Source organism: Bufo gargarizans, chromosome 2 (genome assembly GCF_014858855.1).
Source record: "Bufo gargarizans isolate SCDJY-AF-19 chromosome 2, ASM1485885v1, whole genome shotgun sequence".
In the NCBI taxonomy this organism is placed as follows: Eukaryota; Metazoa; Chordata; class Amphibia; order Anura; family Bufonidae; genus Bufo; species Bufo gargarizans.
In genome coordinates this window covers 336246220-336272493 of record NC_058081.1, presented here as the reverse complement: position 1 = coordinate 336272493, position 26274 = coordinate 336246220, and the positions used below count along the sequence as shown (strand labels likewise).

The following is a 26274-nucleotide window of genomic DNA, read 5'->3' as shown; positions in this document are numbered from 1 at the left end:
TCCCTAGAGGTTGCTGATCTGTGTAATTCGGTCACACGGTTTCAGAATGCTCTGGCATCAGGTGCAATAGGAGGAAGTCAAATTTATGGGGAGCCTAAAGTCGCTCTCCCTGATAGATTTGTGTGGATGACTTTATCCGCTTTAAAGAGTCATGCAAGCTGTATTTTCGGCTGCGTCCATCTTCGTCTGGTGATGAGAGTAAGAGGGTAGGGATAATCATATCTCTGCTTAAAGGGGATGCACAATCCTGGGCCTTTTCTCTGCTGCCCGGTTCTCTGGCCCTCCGGTCGGTGGAAGAATTTTTTAAAGACTTTGGATTAATTTATGATGATCCAGATCGGGTCTCGATGGCAGAATCTAAATTGCGTAATTTATTACAAGGTGAACATACTGCAGAGGCTTACTGCGTGGAGTTTAGGAGATGGGCTATTGAGTCAGAGTGGAATGACCCCGCGTTACGTAGTCAGTTATGTCAGGGGTTATCTGAGAGATTAAAAGATGCCCTTGCTTTTCATGAGTACCCTGATACATTGGAGAATGCTATGTCTTTGGCAGTACGGTTAGATAGGCGTATCTAACCGTACTGTAAGGTTCCCTCCGCGCAAGGGATCCCTTCTGTGAGTGGTTTCGTCTCACCTGCTCCCCAGGGTGATATGACATGTAACTCTGGGGTAGGGGAGGAACCCATGCAGCTGGGTCAGGTGTCTATCCGTTCTGGTAGTAGGAACTTTAGGAGGTTGCATAAACTATGTTATTACTGTTAAAAAAGTGGTCATTTTATTTTTCCTTGTCCTTTTGTTAAACCGCAGGTTGATGAGAAAGAATCACAAAGAGGTTTACTTAAAGAAAAAAAAAAAAACATCCCTGACTCTTGGTAGTGTGAATGGGGTGGTAGAGCATGCAGGTATGCAAGCTCCCTGTAATACTCGTTTTCTCCTTCCAGCTATGGTGGCGCTAGACTTTCTTTTTCTTCAAAATCTGGGTCTAAGTACTTGCACTTTAGAAAGAGAGATTCTGGTTTTCGCTCTTGATTCTTCTCCTCTTTCTCAAAGGAGTCTCACTCATATTGCTCATGGTATTCAGTTAAGGGTGGGTGATTCACATGTTGAGATCATGTCTTGTTTTGTCATGAAGGACTTGCCTGCTCCGCTCCTATAGTCTTAGGTTTACCGTGGTTGACAAAACATAACTCAATTATAGATTGGCAAGCAAGACAGATCATTGGTTGGAGTGAATTTTGTTCGGACAATTGTCTTGGCACATCTATCTCTGATGTGTCTACTACTGCTTTACCTCAGTATCTCTCAGATTTTGCGGATGTCTTTTCTGAGGGTGGGCCTCAGGAATTGCCCCCTCATCGTGACTATGATTGTCAAGTTAATCTCATCCCAGGGGCTAAGTTGCCAAAGTCTCGGCTTTACAATCTTTCTCAACCCGAAAGAGAGGTCATGCGGAAGTATATTGCCGAGAGTTTGGCAAAAGGTCATATTAGGCCATCTAAGTCTCCGGTTGCAGTTGGTTTATTCTTTGTAAAGAGAAAGGATGGATCGCTGAGACCTTGTTTGGATTTCTGGGAATTGAACCATATTACGGTCCGTGATCCGTATCCCCTTCCTTTGATCTCCGATCATTTTGATTAAATTGTTGGAGCCAAGGTGTCGTCCAAGTTGGATTTAAGAGGGGCCTACAATCTGATCAGAATCAAGGAAGGGGATGAGTGGAAAACGGCCTTCAACACGCACAAGGGTCATTTCGAGAATCTGGTTATGCCTTTTGGGTTAACTAACGCGCCAGCGGTATTTCAGCGATTTGTCAATGACATTTTCCATCATTTTGTGGGGAGGTTTGTGGTAGTTTTACTTGGATGACATTCTAATTTACTCTCCTGATCTGAAGACCCATCAGGATCACGTGAGACAGGTTTTGTTGATCCTTTGGGAAAATAAATTATATGCCAAATTGGAGAAATGTGTGTTTTCTGTGCAGAAGCTTCCGTTTCTGGGATATCTGCTTTCTGACTCTGGTTTTCGTATGGACCCCGAAAAGGTCCAGGCTGTTCTGGAATGGGACCGACCAGAGAATCAGAAAGCTTTGATGCGGTTTTTGGGGTTTACTAATTATTATAGAAAATTTATTTTGAACTATTCTACCATTGTAAAACCTCTGACCGATATGACTAAGAAGGGCGTTAACGTCTCTGTCTGGTCGGATGAGGCATTGCAGGCCTTTTTGGCTATTAAGGAATGTTTTGCGTCTGCTCCCATTCTGGTGCAGCCCGATGTGTCTCAGCCATTCGTGGTGGAGGTTGATGCATCAGAAGTGGGGGTTGGAGCAGTGCTGTCGCAGGGTTCATCTCCTGGAAAATGGGTTCCGTGTGCTTTTTTTTTCCAAGAAGCTCTCGGTCGCCGAGAGGAATTATGATGTAGGAGATAGGGAATTGCTGGCCATCAAATTGGCCTTTGAGGAATGGCGTCACTGGTTATAGGGGGCGTCTCATCCCGTTACGGTATATACTGATCATAAGAATTTGGCTTACCTGCAATCTGCCAAGCATCTGAATCCTAGAAAGGCTAGATGGTCACTGTTCTTTACCAGGTTCAATTTTGTGGTTACTTTTCGCCCGGGGGTTAAAAACATCAAGGCAGATACGTTGTCTCGCAGTTTTCCTGGGGGATGTGATTCAGAGGATCCTGCTCCGATTTTGGCTGATGGGGTGGTGCTCTCCGCTCTGTACCCCGAATTGGAGATGGAGGTGTTGGGAGCCCAGGAGGGGGCTCCTGGTTCTTGTCCCCCAGGGAGGTTGTTTGTTCCTGATGGACTGCGATACAAGGTATTCAAGGAACATCACAATACTGTCCTTGCTGGACATCCTGGTGGTAAGTCCACCTTTGATCTTGTGTCCCGGAAGTTCTGGTGGCCCGGGTTACGTAAGAGTGTTGAGGATTACGTAGCAGCTTGTGAAACCTCTGCACAGTCAAAGGTTGCTCATACTCGACCTTCTGGTTCACTTCTTACTTTGTCTATTCCGTCTCGTCCTTGGATGCACTTGTCTATGGACTTTATTACGGATCTGCCGAGTTCCTCTGGGAAAACAATAATTTTGGTGGTTGTTGACCATTTTAGTAAAATGTCTCACTTTGTATCGTTAGCTAGTCTGCCCAATACCAAGACTCTTGCTCAGATTTTTGTAGATAATATCGTGAAATTACATGGCATTCCCTCGGATGTGGTTTCTGATAGGGGCACGCAGTTTGTCTCCAGGTTTTGGAGGGCGTTCTGCTCTCGGCTTGGCATTCAACTTTCGTTCTCTTTGGCTTTTCATACGCAGTCGAATGGGCAGACAGAGCGTACTAATCAAAACCTGGAGACCTACTTGAGGTGCTTTGTGGCTGAGAATCAGGAGGACTGGTCCTCATGCTTATCCCTAGCAGAGTTTGCTTGGAATAACCGTAGGCAGGAGTCCACGGGAAAGTTGCCATTTTTTGGCGCATACGGTTTTCATCCTCAGTTTGGTACCTTTTCTGGGACTAGTTCCTCTGGGGATCTCTGAGAGATTTTCTTCTGCCTTGTCTTCTTTCTGGCGGAGGATCGAAGTGAATTTGGAGTAGATGGGTGAGAGGTATAAGCGAATGGCTGACAAGAGACGTATGACTGGTCCGGACCTGTGTGTGGGTGATCTGGTGTGGTTATCTACTAAAAATATTAAACTGAGAGTACCATCTTGGAAACTGGGTCCAAGATTTATTGGACCTGACAAAATATCTGCGGTGGTCAATCCAGTAGCGTTTCGTCTGCATCTTCCGCAGACTTGGAGGATCCATGATGTGTTCCACAGGTCTTTACTGAAGAAATATGTGAAACCGGTGGAACCATCGCCATTGCCTCCTCCCCCTGTTCTGGTTGATGGAAATTTTTAGTTTGAGATCTCTAGGGTTCTCGACTCAAGAGTTCTTCGGGGTTCCCTTCAGTATCTGGTACACTGGAGGGAATACGGCCCTGAGGAGAGGATGTGGATTCCGGCTGTGGATGTTAGTGCCATCCGACTGGCGAGGGCTTTTCACAGATCCCACCTGGATAAAGTTGGGCCGGGGTGTCCGGAGGTCACCTGTAGAAGGGGGGGTACTGTCATGCCCTGCTCAGGTTATGTGCGGAGGTCTGCCAGGTTAGCAGCACGTGTGTAGCCTTTTGTTTTGTTTTGGAGTTGAGCACCTTCAGGTGCACTGAGTGGGGTCGTTGGTATGAGTTTAAATTACGCCCACTCCCAGTGTCCTGTGCGGGTTATAGCTTCTGTCTGGCTCAGAGGAAGGAAGGAAGGAAGGATTTGCTGTTCCTGCTCAGTAACAAGATAAGTTGGTTTTGTTTTTCTTGTGGTTGTCTGTCTAGGCTGTTAGAGAGACGCCTGCCCGTTCCAGGTCCTGAGGGAGCAGGCTGCCTCTTTCCCCCTTTCACCATCTTAGGGATTTTAGGGAATCTTCAGCCTAGGCACGGGGACACGTTTATTCCCACCTCATGGGTCTGAACGTGGGCTTTCCCAGTTTTTTGTGTATATAAGCAAAAAATACGGATGACGTCCGTGTGACATCCGTATTGTATCAGTTTTTTGGGCGGATCCATTGTAACAATGCCTATTCTTTTCCGCACAATGGACAAGAATAGGACATGTTCTATCTTTTTTGTGGAACGGCCGCGTGGACATACGGAAACAAATGCACACTGACTCATTTCTGTTTTTTTTTGCAGACCCATTGAAGTAAATGGTCTGCATATAGTCTGTAAAAAAAAAAAAAACGAACGGACACGGGAAAAAAATATGTTTGTGTGCATGAGCCCTTAATTACTGTATTAGGAGCAGTAATTCTTCTCTGGTTATACACATGCACACTTAAGTTGGCTGATCATGCATGCATGTATGTGTGTATCATAAAAAAGACAGGAGGAGCCAATTAGAGACAAAGTGGCATGGCTCTTTTCTGGAGCTGATGCCACTTTGCTGTTTTGAGGGAGTCACTGCAGTCCTAGTGATATGCCTTCAGTCCCTTCAAAAATGAGTGGAATATATATGGTACCAGATAGTGCCCAGAACTGTCAGGAGCTACATGTAACAGGTTTGGTTTTGTACTATACTGTATCAGCTGATTGCCAAACCACCATTAGCATAATCTGTGGCACAGGTCAGCAATGCTGATTGGCGCTTTACGGTGCTCATTCTTCTTTACCCATTGGCAACATACTGTTGGTGTATACATTTGATTAATGTGGTACCTTCCTTAAAAAATACCAAGAAATAAAGTGCATGCTGCATATGATGCGGGGTCCAATCTTGTCCTCCTGCACCACTTCCTATTATCGTACTTAGTTTGGATGACCTCCCATATACCATACATGTAACTATTCCAAGGCACCAGAATTCCCATAAAAGATCATTTTATTCAAATTTTTATTAAAATAACAATGATTGTGATGTTTCAGCCACACTCTGCCTTCATCAAGCGAAATTAGAAATGTTGTTCGTCCAGTTGAAACGGTTATTTGGATAATACACAATCTGAAACAGTCAAGCGTATGTTCCCATAGGTAATTGTATATATCTACCTTATCTGTTATGTCCTGCCGCACCAATGTGCTCCAGCACCAAACTCCATCAGTAACTCATGTACATGCTGCACTTCTCAATGTTGACGCCAAAGTCAATCTCACTTGATAAAGGCCAAGTATGACCGAAACGGCGCAATAATTTTCATTTTAATGAAGATTTGAATAAAAGTATCTTGTATGAAAATTCTGGACCATCTGATGCAGGTGGAATGTGGTCAGAGATTTGGCACCTAAGACAGAACACTTTTCATGATTGTGTGAATGAGGCCTACAGCAAGGCCGTTACAAATTTACTAAGCATTTTTTTTTCATCTTTAATTGTAAATAATTTCCTTACTAATATATAGTAAATTGATTTTATGGGACTAAATTAATGCAATCTCCATCAGATGGCGGTAATGATCTTCAAAAGAGCTGTGTTTGAGTCAAGAAGAAAACCAAAAGGCATTCTTCGGCCAAAGCTGAAAAATAATCTAAAAGAAGCAGAAAAGGTTGGTTTGAGGACTTGTATTGTTGTTTTTCTTAACCTTTTTATCTTGTTAATTTTATTGTTATTTTCATTGTATATTGTTCTTCTGAACAAAATGACAGGGTGGATTTAGAATACCTTACAGTGGAGTGAATACAGTCTGTGAATACATAATTTCTAACAGTTGTCAGCAGCCTTCCTTCCTATCTGAATGGACATACTTACCTGCTTCCCGGTCCTCCAACCTGGCCCCCACGTCTCTATCATCCAGTTTGGGGTTTATTTTCTTCCTCCCAGCAATTGGGCATGGTTACTTGATCCTTTTCAGTCAACCATTGGCTTCTGAGGTAATGTGAGGTGATCAGATGACCATGCTTGAGGGCCACAGTGGAGGACTGGAGCAGCGGGGAGCAGGTAAGTATGATCTTTTCAGTACGGGAGGCATTCTGCCGACAACTGTTATAAATTATGTTTTCATGGACAACCACTTTAAAGCAGTCTTCCCATATAGTAAAGAGATGGCAAATTTCTAGGATATTCCCATCACTTCATAGATAGTTGGGGTCTGACTGCTGGGACCTTTCAATGATCCTGAGAATGAAAAGGCTACACTGTTGGTTTAGTGCTGTGCCCCCCTCCCTTTTTTTTTTAAGTCTTTAACATTATAATCAGAAGAAAGAAAAAAACACAATTCGGAATCCAGTGTAATTTGCCTTATGTTTGAAACTAGAAGAGTAAAGACATATATCCCACCCTAGAGGGAGCTCTAGATCACCACACCAAACCATCTAACACAACCACCAGAAACACACTCATACACACCCACACAGATGTCCTCCCCCACAGATGTCTTATTAGCACATAAGAAAAGCCAAACCCACAGAGTTGCAAAAATGAAGAGCCAGAAAGTAGTAAAGCCAAACTCAGTGGATCAGAGAGATCGACTAAACTAGAACCTAGCAGTTCAAAAACAGTGGCCTCCAACAATAACCAATGTGACCACACCTTGTTAAATTTGTTATGCACATCTCCTATTCATATAAAGTGTCATATAGAGAGGGACATACTTATTCGCCAATTGATCCCAATGCACTAAGAGCAGGAACAATTGCCAGGCCATGATCATGACCTTACGTACACGGAAAAGCACAAATCTGAAGATCTGAACTTGTCATAGAAATGCTGTACAATATTACCAACAGCAAATTTGTGGAGTAAGGGGGGCATTTATGAAAAAATATATACCACTTGTTGGTGTATTTGTGTTGCAGATTTTGTCACAAAGGTTACGATGTGGCAAAAAAAGGGGCATGGCATGGGTGGAGAAGGGGCGCGCCGGCTGGCCTGTCTCATTCATCATTTTCCAGGCCAGTTAATGGCGTGGAAAATGGCCTTATACAACGCAAGCAAGGATGCTAGCATAGCTTAAACCATGTCGCACGGCCGGCTGCACCAAGCGCCAAAGTTATGCAGCGGCCTGAGCCTCTACAAAACTTTGGCACATCTGCCGTCAACGCTGGGGGATTAAGATCGGTGTCTAAATTGCTGGTCTTAATAAATGGCCCTCTAAGTATTTGAAGGAAGCCAAAAAATATGCAAGAATGTGAGAACATCCAATCAAAAAAGTGTAAAAAATCTGGAGAACCCCAGGCACTGTACAGCCGTTATCATAGACTGATGAAGAGTACCAAGTCTGAAACAGATATATTCTGCATGGAAATAAGAGCTACATCATTTTAGATATTTTTTACCGGACACAACCATTGTTAATAAATGGTAAAATTAGTCACATCTTAATGATGTATTCTTGCTGTTTTGTTCCCAGTTACCGTGGCCTCGAACTAACACTGAACGACTGCTGGTTGAGATGTTTGGAAACAATGCAGCCCAGTTCCTTGCCATTCTTGAAGCTCTGACAGATAGCAATAGACGACTGTTGCAGGCTGGACCACCAGAGCCTGATGAACCAGAAGTACATGATGTGATTGCAGAGCTTTGTTTTGCTGGCATTGATATCCTTTCAGGTAACAACCTTCTTAATGAAATTCTTAAAGAACCACTCTGACCCCAATATACAGGGAGTGCAGAATTATTAGGCAAGTTGTATTTTTGAGGATTAATTTTATTATTGAACAACAACCATGTTCTCAATGAACCCAAAAAATTCATTAATATCAAAGCTGAATATTTTTGGAAGTAGTTTTTAGTTTGTTTTTAGTTTTAGCTATTTTAGGGGGATATCTGTGTGTGCAGGTGACTATTACTGTGCATAATTATTAGGCAACTTAACAAAAAACAAATATATAACCATTTCAATTATTTATTTTTACCAGTGAAACCAATATAACATCTCAACATTCACAAATATACATTTCTGACATTCAAAAACAAAACAAAAACAAATCAGTGACCAATATAGCCACCTTTCTTTGCAAGGACACTCAAAAGCCTGCCATCCATGGATTCTGTCAGTGTTTTGATCTGTTCACCATCAACATTGCGTGCAGCAGCAACCACAGCCTCCCAGACACTGTTCAGAGAGGTGTACTGTTTTCCCTCCTTGTAAATCTCACATTTGATGATGGACCACAGGTTCTCAATGGGGTTCAGATCAGGTGAACAAGGAGGCCATGTCATTAGATTTTCTTCTTTTATACCCTTTCTTGCCAGCCACGCTGTGGAGTACTTGGACGCGTGTGATGGAGCATTGTCCTGCATGAAAATCATGTTTTTCTTGAAGGATGCAGACTTCTTCCTGTACCACTGCTTGAAGAAGGTGTCTTCCAGAAACTGGCAGTAGGACTGGGAGTTGAGCTTGACTCCATCCTCAACCCGAAAAGGCCCCACAAGCTCATCTTTGATGATACCAGCCCAAACCAGTACTCCACCTCCACCTTGCTGGCGTCTGAGTCGGACTGGAGCTCTCTGCCCTTTACCAATCCAGCCACGGGCCCATCCATCTGGCCCATCAAGACTCACTCTCATTTCATCAGTCCATAAAACCTTAGAAAAATCAGTCTTGAGATATTTCTTGGCCCAGTCTTGACGTTTCAGCTTGTGTGTCTTGTTCAGTGGTGGTCGTCTTTCAGCCTTTCTTACCTTGGCCATGTCTCTGAGTATTGCACACCTTGTGCTTTTGGGCACTCCAGTGATGTTGCAGCTCTGAAATATGGCCAAACTGGTGGCAAGTGGCATCTTGGCAGCTGCACGCTTGACTTTTCTCAGTTCATGGGCAGTTATTTTGCGCTTTGGTTTTTCCACACGCTTCTTGCGACCCTGTTTACTATTTTGAATGAAACGCTTGATTGTTCGATGATCACGCTTCAGAAGCTTTGCAATTTTAAGAGTGCTGCATCCCTCTGCAAGATATCTCACTATTTTTGACTTTTCTGAGCCTGTCAAGTCCTTCTTTTGACCCATTTTGCCAAAGGAAAGGAAGTTGCCTAATAATTATGCACACCTGATATAGGGTGTTGATGTCATTAGACCACACCCCTTCTCATTACAGAGATGCACATCACCTAATATGCTTAATTGGTAGTAGGCTTTCGAGCCTATACAGCTTGGAGCAAGACAACATGCATAAAGAGGATGATGTGGTCAAAATACTAATTTGCCTAATAATTCTGCACTCCCTGTAGAGTTATATTGTCGGGCACTGTCCCCAGCTCCATAGCTCTTTAGAGTCACTGAGTCCACTACTTTTAAAATAGAAGCAGGCAAATGCAGAAAATTTCTAAAGATGAGGGGGCTGCCAAGAGCTCACCTTTAAACATACTGTATAGGTTAATATACATATTGGGCAGACTAGATGGGCCAAATGGTTCTTATCTGCCGACACATTCTATGTTTCTATAATTCAGAAATAAGTCACCATGAGATGAGCATCTCTATGTACATGCTTTATGTTTAGCAGGTAGTCTACAGTTCCTTGACGGTAGCATGGCTTAAGCTGGTCTCCAGTTTTGGCCATTGTGCAGTGCATTTCTTCTGGGGTAACATGCATTTTCAAGGGGTTGGAATATAGTTTAACGTGTAGCCTAATGGGCAGATTTACCAATCCTATTTGAAATGTAGATGGTGTAAGCTTAGATAGGCTGTGTAGACCTGCACTAGGGCTCAGGCTGGATGATTCATTTGGTATAAACACTTTTTTCTAATTTTACACTACTTACATACTTTGCGACAGAATTTTGCTCCAAACTTTTGACACAGTTATGGCCAGATTGGTGATTCTCGGACCACTCCTCATTTTGCTATGCTAACCCACTTTCCAGTTAGGCCATGCCCCCATGATGAGCGAGGTGTCTTGGGTTAGGCTTTTTGATGCATTTGCTTCATACGTATGTCTAAAGCTTGATGTGACTATGCACAAGAATGGGCCAATGAGTGACGCAGCTCATATACTTTATGTTTCAGTTCCTCACCATTTAAACACTATCTGCTAGCTGTCATTGAATGAAAACTTTTGTTTTCTACATTCAGAAGTTGAAACCCTTGGAGCATGCTTATGTCCTGCACACCTAGTTGCTGGTTGATTGTTACAAGTAGCAGAGATTTGTGCTGTTGCCTTGTTTAACTCACAAAGGACTGGCTAGCTTTATACATAGTAACAGATCCTCAGCTGTGGGCAAGCATAGGTAAGGATAGTTTTAAGCCTCTGAATTTAAACTGTTCTTGTGTCATTAACTGGCAGTAAGCAGTGATCTTGAACATAATGAGGAATTAAAACATGATGGACATTCGAACATTGCAACCAAGTTAATTATAAACTTGTCCAAAGCTAGAACTTGTGTTAAAATGAGAAAATAAGCTATACTCACCCGTTTAATTCCCCACAGCTTCCAGCATTACAATCGCCCCCCTCTGGGCTTTGTTTACTTGGCCACTGTGATGTCGTGCCTGTATACCCCCATCACCACTGCAGCCTGGTCTCAGCAGTACACAGCATGAGGCCTCCGAGGCCATGTAAACAAATTCCAGCATAAAATCTGCTGTCATGTCATGTGCTGTAACATAAAAATGGCAATCTGAAAGATTAAGGTCATTCTCATATCACTTGCTTTAGGTGGAGGCAACAAAGGAGAACGGAACATGGGTGGTACCCCTCAAACTGAGCTGGGTAAACTGATGAAGGAGTCCTCTCTTCTGGAATTAGCAGTACAGGGTGAGCTTTTCATATTTTATTGGTGTTAAACTGTACTAGTATTTCTATTATAGATTAGATTAGATAATAGATACATCTGGGATGGATGGATAGATAGAAGATAGATAGATAGAAGACAGAGAGCTAGATAGATAGAAGAAATCTATCTCCTTTATGTATATCTATCTATCTTTTTAGCTGACCATTGATAAACCATTATAATCTGAAAAGAAGTCAGCCATATTTATTATTTTTGTCCAATAGTCGGATGAAATATCTTTTGTTCAAAGAAAGATTGTTCGTGGATGAAAGATCTTTCTTTGATAGAACTTTCCTAGAAGAATCTATCGTCCATCGCCCGGTTTCAATTAATATTTATGGGCAGTTTGAACAACTGTAACGGCCAATGTGGACTAAAATGTGTATGACCATGTCTTCACCAGATGATTGTTCAACCATCAGCCAACTTCTGTCTAATGTGCATGGCCATGGTTAGAGATTTGCTAGAGCTCCATTACAAAGGTGCTTTATGGCAGCAAATTAGCTGTTGGTAAGCCAGGTGCCCACATCCTATGGCATCAGGACCCTCGGCTGTCTATATCTGCCCTATCTATATTGAAGAAATATCAATGTATCAGAGCATAGAGTACATCTAAAGCCGCATCTGTGCTTTACTTTTCCCACTGTATTGCTGAATGTTAGGCTACTTTCACACTCGCGTTTGGTGCGGATCCATCATGGATCTGCACAGACGGATGCGTGCAGATAATACAACCGTCTGCATCCGGTCAGAACAGATCCGTTTGTATTATCTTTAACATAGCAAAAACTGATCGGTCTTGAACACCATTGAAAGTCAATGGGAGACGGATCCGTTTTCTATTGTGCCAGATTGTGTCATAGAAAACAGATACGTCCCCATTGACTTACATTGTGTGTCAGAACGGATCCGTTTGGCTCAGTTTCATCAGCGTTTTGGACCGCTTGTAAGAGCCCTGAACGTATCTGACAAACGGAAAGCCAAAACGCCAGTGTGAAAGTAGCTTTAGTCATACATTATCTCAGTTTCTAACCCAAGGAGCAGACTAGATAGACTAAAGACTGTGTAACATAACTGATGACTTAATCTCATACAATAAGATAAATGTACTGCAAAAAGAAATAAATCATTGAAAAACAAACCTTCAGCGAGCATCCTGGAACATTCACAAGATGCCAGACACAGCCAAAGGCAGCATTACATTGTCTAAAATGAGTTTAAATGTTCCTGCCGCCACGTACAATTCACACTGGGACTGATGATCTATGGATAACAAAGTTGTAAAATACAACCGAGCTATCTATTGTGCTGATGTGCGAGATCTGCATAGCTTTGTCTCTTTTCTGTCTGGTACAGGGACGGATGCTGTGTCTGCAGAAGCTGTTGTGAAGTTTTCCAAATTGGCATTTAGCTATGAACACTGGGAAGCCTTTGATGCCATTATAGCTCCGTTATATTCATTTCTACAGGTAATACAATCAGTCTAGCGTTGATACGGTATGTCCTCCTTTCCCCTGCTGTATTTATCAGTGTAAGTTGTGTTCCCCCCTACTGCAGAGTCTAGGAATAAGAAAGCCACTGGGGCACCAATGTAATATGATATGATAACCAATTTGCAGCTATTTGGATCATGAGTCTGTATTTCAATGCGCACATTTGGGCTGTTTTTCTTCCATTTTCTACAATACTTTGGTAATAAGGTCTTGGGAACCAGCCGTGGAGTAGTATATTCACCAGCTATCCAGCCAAGAGATGTTCCAGGTGCACGGATTCCAATCCAGCAAGTGTAGGTAAAAAGCAATCCAGCTCCGCCGGAATGAAAATTAAAATCTCCATCTTCTTTATTTAGAACATTAAAAAGTCACAGGTAACGGTAGTGAGTACAAATGACTCTTGTCGATCGACTTAGCAGTTGTAATCATAACATATGATTAAGATCACTTAGTAGATCGAAATGCGTCATTTGTACTCGCCAACATTATCTGTGACCTTTTAGGCTAAATGCACACGATCAGGATTGCGTGCGGAAAATCCGCACCGTAGGTCATGTACATTTTAGTCTATGAGAATTTGAAATTCTCAGTGCACACAATGCAGATTTTTTCCACGCGGATTTTAAAATCCGCAGTATGTCAATTAATTTTATTTTTCCTGACCGGATTTTCTTCATTCAATTAGTAAAATCCGCACTGAAACCGCACCAAATCCGCACGCAAATCTGCACCAATTGATGCGGATTGACCGCACGGATCTGCCTGTGAACATCTGCGGATTTCAGTGCAAATTCTCCGCACATGAATCCTGAACGTGTGCATGTACTCTTAATGTTCTAAATAAAGAAGATTTTAATTTTCATTCCGGTGGAGCTGGATTGCTTTCTGTTTTGGTCCTTGGGCACCAATCACCTTGCACAGGTTAGAATAGGTACAAAGTCTAATGGATTCATTGGTGTACACCCTTTGCCTGCGGACTTGGCTGCCGATGGATTTTTATCTCGCAGCCCCCCAAATACTTGCAACTGGGGTTAGTTGTGTTGGTAGAGTAGAAGCACAGTTGAAGATGAAGAGGTACAGCCACCAGGATGGGCTGTTCAGATGAGTAACCTTAGAAAGAATTAAGAGTGGGCTCTGAGACAAGCCAGGGTTCAGTTCCAGAAGCACTACAGATACCAGGTGTATTGGTCCAGGGTTCATGTCTCTTAGCTATATGGAATTTCAGAAAGAGTTAAAGGGAGACACCTGTATTAAGCCCTATTAATCCAGATTTCTCCATTTCATGTTCATACACCCCCTGTTGCCCCGCTGTATGCCCTCAAAGCTCCGATGTACAGTAATACATTGTAATTACTGCTGAGCTCTCGCTCAGAAGGTCATTTTCATTATGGTCACAGCTCGGCAGTCCCAGGAATGTAATACAACTGAGCCTTGAAGGTGCACAGTGGGGGAATAGGGGGATGGGGGGGGAGTAGTTTGAGAATAAAAGTTAGCAATCCGGATCCTGTTTCTGCACTACTACTCATGTAATACCTTAGATAAGGGTCCATTCACACGTCCGCAATTCTGAAGGAATGGGTCCGCAACGGAATTGCGGACCCATTCCTTTCTATGGGGCCGCACGATGTCGGCCCGGATCCGGAAATGCGGATCCGCACTTCCGGGTCCGCATTTCCGTTCCCGAAAAAAATAGAACATGTCCTATTCTTGTCCACAATTGCAGACAAGATTAGGCATATTCAATTATAGTGCCGGCGATATGCAGTCCGCAAAATGCCGAACGCACATTACCGGTGTCCGTGTTTTGCGGATCTGTGGATCCGCAAAACACATACGGATGTGTGAATGGACCCTAACAGCGACTCCTTCAACACAGTACAGAGGGGATAATCCAAGGAACGAGGGCAGAGGATGTCAAAGCACTGTAATACAATCCGCAAGAAAAACACAAGCAGGTTAGGGGAAAATACACCAATATCTGGCACTGCGGCCATGACGCTGAGATTTCATAGGGAGCACCTATGCACTCTGATTGGCTAGATGGTAGACACTCTCTGGCTGATTAGCTCTGCTTCCTGATCAGAGGAGCGGCCAGTCTCACTGAATGCCACCCAACCTCCACGCCAGGCCGGCCACGATTCTCACAGCAGGGGACAGTAGCAAGGCGGGGTGAGTACGTTACAGCTTTTAAGCATTTAGATCCCTATTGTGAAACGTTTCACAAATGTGTTTCCATATTTCATGCATTGGTATGGAAACCACCAAAAAGAAGGAAAAAGTGTAACAGATCATACAGTATAAAATAAAAAATGCTTGGGGATATGAAAAGTGCAGTAAGATGGAAACTGGCACACACATTACTCACTTCAGTCACTGCCCAATAAAAGTGGCAGCAGGCATTTCCTGTATCATTCTCTGACCATGCTACCATAGGTAGAGTTATATTGGACACCAGCATCTGTCAGCAGATTTGTACCTATGACACTGGCTGACCTGTTACATGTGCACTTGGCAGCTAAAGACATCTGTGTTGGTCCCATGTTCATATGTGCCCGCATTACTGAGAAATATATTTAATATATGTAAATGAACCTCTAGGAGCAATAGGGGCATTGTTTTTGCTCCTAGAGGCTCAGCTCTCAATGCAACTGCCATGTCCTTTGCACTTTGATTGACAGGACCAGGCAGTGAAACCGTCATCACACCTGACCCTGACTTCTAATGTAAAAAGTGCAGTGAGTGCGGCAGTTGTAGAGAGAGCTGAGCCTCTAGGTGTAACTGCAACGCCCCTGTTGCTCCTAGAAGCTCATTTGCATACATTAAAACATCCTTCTCAGCAATGCGGGCACATATGAACATGAGACCAACACAGATGCCCTCAGCTGCCAAGCGCACATGTAACAGGTCAGCCCGTTCCATAGGTGCAAATCTTCTGAAGATGCCCTTCAAGGGTGTATTCACACACAACAGATTTGGTGTAGAAATTTCTGCAACTCAAAATCTGAATATGTTTGTGTTGGTGGAAAGTACATGGATGAATGGGGCAGTTGCAGAATGTTTTTTCAACCTATCTGCTGCATCTGAATATATCCTAACCCCGCATATGTGGCTAATCTAAGATGATTATATAAATATATAAAAATATATGGATACATGTGTGAGTAGATGTAGACACACACACATACTCAAAATGCTACATAGTTATGATAATTAATGTTGAAGTACATGTTTATTTTATATTTATATGTCTATTTATATATTCAAAACCAATTTCACTACCATATTGACATGTCCAACCCCTTTTATTATCTATTCAAATTCATAACTAACAAACCAATGAAACTGATGTCAAAGTTTTGTTTATTAATATATTTTTCACATGAATTAAAATAACTTTAACTTTAAAATGTATCAAAAACCAATAAAAATTACTGTTGAAAAAAATATACATATATATCCCTCCCAAATACTGTATATCGTAATGTCACAAAGACAACTCAGTTGACAAGACTTTCTCACTAGGTCATTGCATTAGATTTTTATCTTGCAGGACATTTTCTGTTTTTAACACCGCCTTTTTTGCCACAGAAGCGTTTCTTGCTTGTTGCTTTCTACTTAGGCCTGAGCTAAATGGTACTTTTGCCATGCGATCCTCAGTGCGGGTTTCATGAGTCACGTGTTTGTAGTCAGTGCAGCTTTGGCGTGACTTAGGGTACATACTGTATTACTCAATGTATTGTTATGGGGCTAATTCCCTTATAGCTTAGCTGCACACATCTAGATGTCTCCCGTTATACAGTTGCCTACTCACAACTGTTGCACTCGTATGCACACTTGTATTTATGTTTTTATCGTGTTTGTAGTCAGTGCAGCTTTGGCGTGACTTAGGGTACATACTGTATTACTCAATGTATTGCTATGGGGCTAATTCCCTTATAGCTTAGCTGCACACATCTAGATGTCCCCCGTTATACAGTTGCCCGCTCACAACTGTTGCACTCGTATGCACACTTTTAGTTATTTTTTTTATTGTTTTTGGGTTGTTGAAATGAATGCAAGTAAAAACTCTAATATAGCAATATGAATTCTAGGCCAAGGAAAGTGAAAAGTGGAAGAAAGAAGAAATGGATCTTAGCATCCTTATCGCTGCTGAACCTTTGTTGTCAGGGAAAAAACATAAGCACAATGTACAAGTTAGCATGAAGCAAAATCATATAGCCGACTTACCCGACTATCTTGGAATTATTGGATTACAAGGTAGGTAAAGTGGGAACCAATTTTTTTTTATCGTTTTCAGATCTACAGCGATGTTGCTTACAGCAAGTGTCATTTGAACTCATACCATACACATACTGTTAAAAAATGAATTAAAAATAATAGCAACTTTATCTAAAAATATATGTATTTTCATCATTTGTATCAGAGATGCATTAACATTACTGAATGTTCCCACCAGATGGCACCCTTATAAAGGAAACCAAAGTTCTTCAAGTTGAAAGCATCACCTTACCTAATATATTCACCGTTTGCTTCTGTTTGACTCAAAATACTTACACTTTTAACCCTTTTAAATATTTTCTAAAGTGTTTTAGTCCATTCTAAGATTCTGTCTCGACTATGAGCATTAAATAAGTTTTTTCTGAGTAAAAAAATAAAATAAAAAAAGATTAAGAAGGTGAAGATGCCTCATTAAAACATGGTGTGCGCTTCCAGTCAAACTGATTAACGTTTTCCCTTCTGAGGGGACAACCCGACAAGTTAAAATATGCATGAGATTTCATAGTGATTAGCATCTTAAAACATCTTAAAACATTAAAGACTGTTCGCAATCGGCAGACTCTCCTTGTGTACATTACTGATTTTGTTTGTGACTATTTAATGAAGAAGAAAGGTGTCTGCATACAAAGCACCTCACACTCCTACCAGAAATACCTGTATAGCAACTGCTGTAAACAAATGGAACTCTGATGAAAGGGACATTAAAAACATTAAAAAACACTGCCTGTAATACTTGTGAAGTATAGAAACAGCATTGTGTCTAATGACACTGAAGATATATATAAAAGGTTAGCAAAAAGTGTTTGGCCTTTGTAAAAGTAGACAATAAAAGTTATTGGTGGTAAATCTTGAAAACTGTGTGCATTCAGGAATTTCTGCAATCATCTATGTTATGTATGTTATGCCTCATTCACACATCAGTGTTTGGTCAGTGATTTCCATAAGTGATTGTGAGCCAAAACCAAGTGCAGCTCTAAACACAGAGCAGGTGCAGATCTTCCCCTTATACCTTATATCTGTGGAGGCTCCAATCCTGGTCTTGGGCCACAATCACTGAGGGAAATCACTGACCAAACACTGATGTGTGAATGAGGCATTACACTGTTGATGGACTGATCTATTCTATTTAACAGGTAAACCTGTAGATAACAGATCTCCAGACGATCACATCAAGCTGGCAGAGACATTGTACTCATCTGTGTGCAACTTTTCCCAGGTATTGTGTCTGACAGTTTTACTACTTGTACTTTATACCCTCTTCTTTCCTCTCAGGCCCTGAAAATTCACTGCAGTTAAAGGGATTGTGTGGGTTCAGAGCTAAACACGGACATACCCCCATTTTCACCCAGGCAGCCCCCTGGTTCTGAGTGTTGGAGCATTTCATTCTCTGATGTTCTCCTTTGCCCTGCATGGAATCGCATGGGACAAAGGCTTTTTTTTGGGGAGATCTGGTTACGTACTGGGCTCTGCAAGGGTGAAGCTAGGTCAGGGATGCTCAACCTGTGGCGCTCCAGCTGTTGTAAAACTACAACTCCCACCATGCCCTGCTGTAGACTGATAGCTGTGGGCTGTTTGGGCATGCTGGGAGTTGTAGTTTTGCAACAGCTGGAGGGCCACAGGTTGGGCATCCCTGAGCTAGGTGGAGCCTGAAGAGCTGCCTGGGTGAAATGGGGAAATGGGGATATGTCCCGGTTCAGCTCTGAACCCACCAAACCCCTTTCAAGGGAATGTTTTAGCAGAAAATGACCTATTGTTTAAATCATGTTTTATGTTTAACATATTAATGATGTTATGTTTAGTTTTACTTGTCCATATCTATATTAAAAAAAAAAAAATCCGGCAGTTTTCTCACTGGCCACAAACCACCGATAAATAGAAATCTGAAGCACGCTGCTACCACAAATATTGCAAAGATGGATCTTTATTTAACATATAAAAGGAGCATAAAAAATAAATAAAAGGGAACTGACACCCACAACCACAAGAAGGTTCACAAACGAGGTAATCTATAGATATAATAGAACCTTGTAAGTCAAAGAGGTACATATGAAACAAACAATCATTCCACAATGTGGTGTATCCTCATATATCAAACCAAGTATTACAGTATACAGACCCAGATGGATGGCACCTTAACGACACCCCGACAGCTTCCGCAGGGGAGACTGCAATAGACAGATCACTGGCTATTGGGTAACTGCACAGGCTGCTTGGTTTTAGCAGATCCAAATTGGCTCTGCAATGCTTGTCAGGAGGCTTTATTCACCACGGAACTAGGGCTAATATGTCAATCCTAGGAGAAATCAGCAAAAAAATCTTAAGACTTTTGGAGGGCTCTTCCCTCTTGAAATCTTTTATTTTATTTTGGTGTCTGCATCAAAGATACTTTCACATAATGAACACGTATGTGCTCATTCATCGGCGGCAACTTTACATAGGGAAGACATCCCAGTAATTGTACCAATTGTCTTTCTGTGTAATGCAGCCTTCAGAAATACCAGAAGGAAGGTGGAGGAGGTTGTACATGGCAGAATAAATGGCATTAAGAAGGGAGTAGAGGACCCAGAGTCTGCAGGGGGGGAGATCATTGTAGAGGGGGGAGAGAACCCACTGTAGAATCTGCTCATATCCCTAAAACAGGGAAATTGTATTGTTGTACAAGCAGCATTCCTTACTGCATACAGCAATACTACATACATGCAATAAAATAATACATAAAAAACCTAATAACATTACTAAGAATTATAAAATTAGCACAGCCCAACCTCATTATTGACATCCATTTTTTTTCCAGACTTCAATGATTATAATGTTTAATAGTCATAGGTAGGAATGACTATATAGGTCAGTGCTGCACAGCATCTCGCTGTCAATATAAATGCTTTCAAACTACTAATGTATATAAGTGATTCACATTCTCCATAATCAATCTACAACATTCTCCAATTTTGGCAATGGTCTACCTACAACACTACCTACCGTCATTAATTAATTTTGCGAATATTATTTCCATAAGTTATCTTAAAGAGGTTGTCACTTCTGGGACATTAAAGGGGTATTGCTAGGATATGCCAGCAATATCAGATAGGTGCAGGTCCCACTTCTGGGATCTGCTCCTCTTTAGAGAGTGGGGCCCCAAAGGAGAGCACAACTCGCAGGTGCAACATGCTCTCTTATTCATCGCTGTGGGAGTTCTGAAATTAGGGAGCGAGTGCACTTACGGTAGCTATTTTCGGAAGACCCATAGAAGTTAATGGAGAGTGCGCCACATAAACACTACCACCTCTCCATTCACCTCTACGGGACTGCCAGATATAGCCAAGCCAGTGCTCAGCTATTTTCAGAACTCCCATAGTAGTGAAGGGAGGTTGGCTGGGCATGTGCGGGTGCTCTCTGTGCACTTTGGGTTTCCCATTCTGGGGATTGGTGCAGGTCCTAGCAGCAGTGATGGTCAGTTCGCAGTGTTCGCCAGCGAACACATGCGGGCTGCCATCTTTAGTAAGGTAGACTCACCCGTCCGGCGATGCACAGGTAAGCCCTTACCTGTGCCTGTGCTGGGAGCCGGTCTGAAATCAAATGCAGTCACCGGGAGCAGGCAGTTCCAAGACAGCCCGATGAAGGCCCCCGGCGGCTGTTCTCAGAACTGCCTGCTCCCGGTCACTGCATTTGATTTCAGACCGGCTACCGGCACAGGTAAGGGCTTACCTATGCATCGCCGGACGGGTGAGTCTACCTTACTAAAGATGGCAGCCCGCATGTGTTCGCTGGCGAACACTGCGAACTGACCATCACTGCCTAGCAGTATGCTATCAATACCCCAGATGGGAATACTCCTTTAACATCCACCCCAACTGACTACTACTACTACAAAAAGCCAGCCCTGGCCATCATTGACTGTTAAAACCTTCCCATCATTAGAAGACCAGAGCTTTAGGGAGTGATCTCGCCCACAAACATAGACTGCATCAATGTAGAGTAACAAATCTTATGCACGGAGCATCAATGTCAGGAAGAGGGGACAGGAGATCCAACAGGGGCCGTATTAGAAGAAGGGCACATGCACAAACAGCTACAAGTTGGAGCAGTGTGTTAACTAAATGTCAGCAGTCTGAAAATGAACGAATGACGATTGCAGACTGAAACTTAGTGCAACTTCTTTTTTCACTCAAGGTAACCACTTTCATGCCAAAGGTGTCCATAGCCTTTGATGTTCTGCCCACATACCAGTTATTTCATGTCACATTATACAGTGATTCAAGTCTATGATGAGCCCAATGTAACCATAGAACTGTCTCTTCCCCATACTTACATATAACAGATATATCCTATCTCCAGCCACACAGATATGTGCATGAGGACTTTAACAATAAAGGTAGAATTTGAAATTTAAATGAGAAATTATTGAAAGCTGTGACTGATAGATAATCCATTAACGTATGCGTCACTGCAAACCGTCAGTAAGACTGACAAGAAATCAGTGAAACTTGACAGGTTTTGTCTAGGTCTGCATATAAATCAATCACAGGGACTGCTTTGTGTACTGTAAACGGGGATTATTATTGTGAGAGGACACGGAGCGCTCTTAGGCTGCATTTATTTTTTTGAAATAATATAAAATAGATCCATCAAATAGCTGTTAGGGTACTTTCACACTTGCGTTTTTCTTTTCCGGCATAGAGTTCCGTCACAGGTGCTCAATACTGGAAAAATAACTGATCAGTTTTATCCTAATGCATTCTGAATGGAGAGCATTCCGTTCAGGATGCATCAGTTCAGTCCCTCTTACGTTTTTTCGGACGGAGAAAATACCGCAGCATGCTGCAGTTTTCTCTCCGGCCAAAAATACTGATCACTTGCCGGAATGCTGGATCTGGCATTAATTTACATTGAAGTGTATTAGTGCCGGATCCAGCATTAAGTTTTCTGGTAAAACAGATCCGGCACATGCGCAGACCTTTAAAAATACAAAAAAAATTATACCGGATCCGTTTTTCCCGATGACATCGGAGAGACGGATCCGGTATTTAAATTAATTTGTCAGACGGATCCGGATGCGTCTGACAAATGCCATCCGTTTGCGTCCGGATTGCCGGAATCCTCTGCTGCAAGTGTAAAAGTAGCCTTAAAGGGAACAGGAAACTCCACATTTTCATAAGTTTTATGTGTGTACTGTGTATGATGGGCTAAAATAATAAACTTAAAGGGGCCGTACCACATAGAAGTAGTAGTTTACAAGTTTTCAGTAAGAATTGGTTTCTTGTAATTCTCCCTTGGACCATCCAGTAATGTGAACATTGCAGGTAAGAAAAAAAGAAAACACTTGTAGTGCAATGATTCTCATCAGCTGTCTGCACAATAACAGGAATCCCTCTTCTGCCTGTATAGAAGAGGATCCAGGTGGTGGGGCTGAGCTACTGAGCATGTGTGACCACCTGCAACACATTTACCATAGTTCTACAATGGCATAAACAAAGTCAGAAATGTAGTTGCAAGTGCTGTTTTTTTTGTTTTACATAAAATGGGCAGGCGTAGGAGACTGGCCGTGGGCAGGGGGTCCTCAGCCTGATTCATGTGAAACGCCATAAAGTGGACATTCCAAGAGCGAATCATAAGAACACCAGGGAGCACCATAAGTTAATTTTAAACAATATTAAAACAATACCTGGATGTTGAAAATCTACTGTGTCACTCCAGAGAAAACAGTTAATTCCAAGCCCTTCTGTGCAGCTTAGCTCCTCTATTTTCCCACATTTGCCTTACCTGCTCCGCTTGATTAATAGGCATCATCATTGTCTTCTTGCCTGGCCCTGCAGAGGTGCTGTAGACAGTATAATCGGCGCATGCACAGTTCATCTCTTTCGGGTTTCCCTGCTGCTGATTTGATTACTGTGCATAAGTTGATTATAGACTCTATGGAGCATACACAGGATTACAGGGCCAGGCAAGAAGATAATGATGATGATTGGCTCTCTCAGTGACAAACACAGGAAAGCAGGATAGTTGAGGTGCACCAAGGGGCTAGGACCTGTCCCTCGGTGGACTGAAGCTTTAAAGGGGTTGTCTCACTTCAGTAAGTTGCATTTATCATGTAGATAAAGTTAATACAAGCCACTTACTAATGTATTGTTATTATCCATCTTGCTTCCTTTGCTGGCTGGATTTTTCCATCACATTATACACTGCTCGTTTCCATGGTTACAGACCACCCTGCAATCCATCAGTGGTGGTCCTGCTTGCACAGTATAGGAAAAAGCACTAGCCTAGGTGCGCTCCCATGGTCCCGGCCACCAGAGAGGCTGACTCTTTTTCCTATATTGTGCAAGCATGACCACCACTGATGTAATGCAGGGTGGTCTGTAACCATGGAAACGAGCAGTGTATAATGTGATGGGAAAATGAATCCAGCCAGCAAAGGGGGCAATATGGACAATCACAATACATTAGTAAGTGCCTTGTATTAACTTTCTCTACATGATAAATGCCACTTACTAAAGTGAGACAACCCCTTTAATTTGCATATGGAATTAACTCAATTATCTCTGAATAGGGTGAAAGGTCCTCTTTAAATTATTATGACAGGGATTTATGCTTACGATAGGACATCAATACCTGATTGGCGATGGATCCAACTCCCAACACCCCTGCCGATCAGGTGCCAGTACTACACAGATCCATCCACTCTGTGCGGGAGTAATCCCATTGACTTCAATTTCTCCCTAAGTCCTGGGGTTGTCCTTTTTTCCTCAGCCATGTCAGAGTTATGCCTCCTTTTGGTGACGCTTAATGACACCAGTATGTTTACTGTTACAGCTTTCATAGAAGGTTGTCACCAACGTTCAGAATGTTGTGGGTAATGGTTTCAGGCATCGAACAATACTGGATGATTTATTACTACATGGTTCTACATAGCAAGAAAATGTGACATTCTCGAGTCTCAGAAAGATGAGTGACAACCCAAATAATTACAGCAATGGCATTTCTACTCCACCCTCTGTATCTTTCCTCACGGCCCTTGGGGTTCTTACGTCTATTACTTGTTTCCCTATGTTCTAACTTGCTTTCTACTTTCCCTTCTTGTGACTTCTAGGTATAACTTTAATTTCTTTTTGTAGCTACGGCTTGGTTATTCATCCCTGTAACCTAGCACTGTTCTGTATTATGTTGATTCAGCTGTGACTTAATTCCCAGCCACATGAATCAATATGGATCTGAATAATGAATAGAAGGTGCCCAGTCCGGGCTGAATACTGAATGCTGACTCTGTTGATTTAATCGAGGATGGGTAGTCTTTTATGCATAAATGAAGTCTCTTAAACTCTTAGCCTTTTGTTGCTATTACCTTTACCTTCCTTGTAGCATGTGATCAGTTCATTAAAACGGCAACATAGTGGCCCACCAGACCACCAGAGGATCCTCCAGTGGGCCCAGGCTCTGATACCATAGTGGGCCCCAAAGGTCCCAGAGAAAAAAAAAAAACACTTGGAGCTACTATCTACCTATAAAAAGGCAGCACACTCCAAAATACAAAAAACACCAGAAATCAAAAGGTCTTCTATCCACCCATGTGATCGTGACGCTTCAGCTCAACAATAGAGTCTTTCTCAAGTGGGGAGAGAAAAGCTGCTTGAGAAAGGCTCTATTGTTGAGCTGAAACGTCGTGATCACATGGGTGGATAAAAGACCTTTTGGTAAAAATAAAAAAAAAATTGCATTCTGGAGTGTGCTGCCTTTTTGCTTTTTTATCTATTGAGATATAGTCAAGCCCCCTTTGGCTTGCACTTTCTTTTCTCCGTTTCCTCTTTTGCTTCCCAGTGCTACCATTTCTATCTATCTATCTATCTATCTATCTATCTATCTATCTCATATTAACCTACTTATATCTAAAACAGAAGAAAGCAGCAGCACAGTCAGAGAGAGGAAATGTGGTTGCAATTCCTCCAAGACTGTAGGCTGTAGGTCTATAGATATCCAAAAAGTAATAAAGAGGCAGCACCCCAAAATAGATGAAGGGGTGGTGAACTTGCTTTATACGCTTTAGGGTACTTTCACACTAGCGTTATTCTTTTCCGTTATTGAGTTCCGTCATAGGGGCTCTATACTGGAAAATAACTGATCAGTTTTATCCCCATGCATTCTGAATGGAGAGCAATCCGTTCAGGATGCATCAGGATGTCTTCAGTTCAGTCATTTTGACTTTTCAGGACGGAGATAATACCGCAGCATGCTACGGTTTTATCTCCGGCCAAAAATCCGGAACACTTGCCAGAATGCCATTTTTTCCATAGGAATGTATTAGTGCCGGATACGGCATTCAAAATTCCGCAATGCCGGATCTGTCCTTCCGGTCTGTGCATGCGCAGACCAAAAATAAATTTGAAAAAAATTAATGCCAGATCAGTTTTTCCGGATAACACCAGAATGACGGATTCGGCATTTCAATGCATCTGTAAGACAGATCAGGATCCTGATCAGTTTTACAAATGCCATCAGTTGGCATACGCTTTGATGGATCCAGCAGGCAGTTCTGGCGACGGAACTGCCCTGCGGATTCCTCTGCCGCAAGTGTGAAAGTAGCCTTAACCGGTTGAGATTTATAAAGTAGGTCCACCACCCTTTTACCTATCTTGGAGTGCTGCTTCTTTCTTACTTTTTGCATATCCATTTATCTACCTATCAAGCTAGCCTTCTGTCCTGAATAATGAATCCTCCAGTGTGTCCTGTGAATATAAAGGAAGCTGGAGAACCTCCGAACATACCTACTGTAATGGAATGAGTAGCTTCAATAGTGTCTGATGTTCTTATACCAGAATGCCGTGATGTCTGGGTATTTGCATTTGCAGCTGCCAATCTGCTGTCTTTTAAACTGCGTAAAGCCACTTTTATTGCCTCCCAGACTGAAAACTTTCCAGTGAATCAATGTGACGAGCCCAAGACCAGTTATTAGCTACTTGATGGGTGTATATAATAAAGGAAAAACGTGGCTAGATCTGGTACTTCAAATAAAAAACAAATTCCTTTATTGACTCAGAACATAGTAGAAAAATATTAAAACCACTGTCGCTTACGCGTTTCGGTCATACAAGCCCTTCCTTATGAGGAATGCTATCAGGAAGGGCCTGTATGCCCGAAACGCGTAAGAGACATTAATATTTTTCTACTATGTTCTGAGTCAATAAAGGAATTTGTTTTTATTTGAGTGCCAGATCGATCCCCGTTTTTCCGGCATTGTTCTGGGTTGCCAGCCCAGATCCCG

The 26274-nt window shown here is 42.3% G+C and overlaps 1 protein-coding gene across 1 annotated transcript in view; it reads left to right on the top strand.

Annotated features, from left to right (window-relative positions):
• Nucleotides 1-26274, top strand: part of CFAP54 (cilia and flagella associated protein 54) — a 383858-nt gene that overhangs the window by 34065 nt on the left and 323519 nt on the right. Inside the window, exons 8-13 of the mRNA XM_044280574.1 lie at nt 5985-6086; nt 7890-8088; nt 11133-11231; nt 12607-12719; nt 16835-17000; nt 18155-18237. Coding sequence (XP_044136509.1) covers nt 5985-6086; nt 7890-8088; nt 11133-11231; nt 12607-12719; nt 16835-17000; nt 18155-18237 — 762 coding nt within the window. The remainder of the gene's footprint in view (nt 1-5984; nt 6087-7889; nt 8089-11132; nt 11232-12606; nt 12720-16834; nt 17001-18154; nt 18238-26274) is intronic.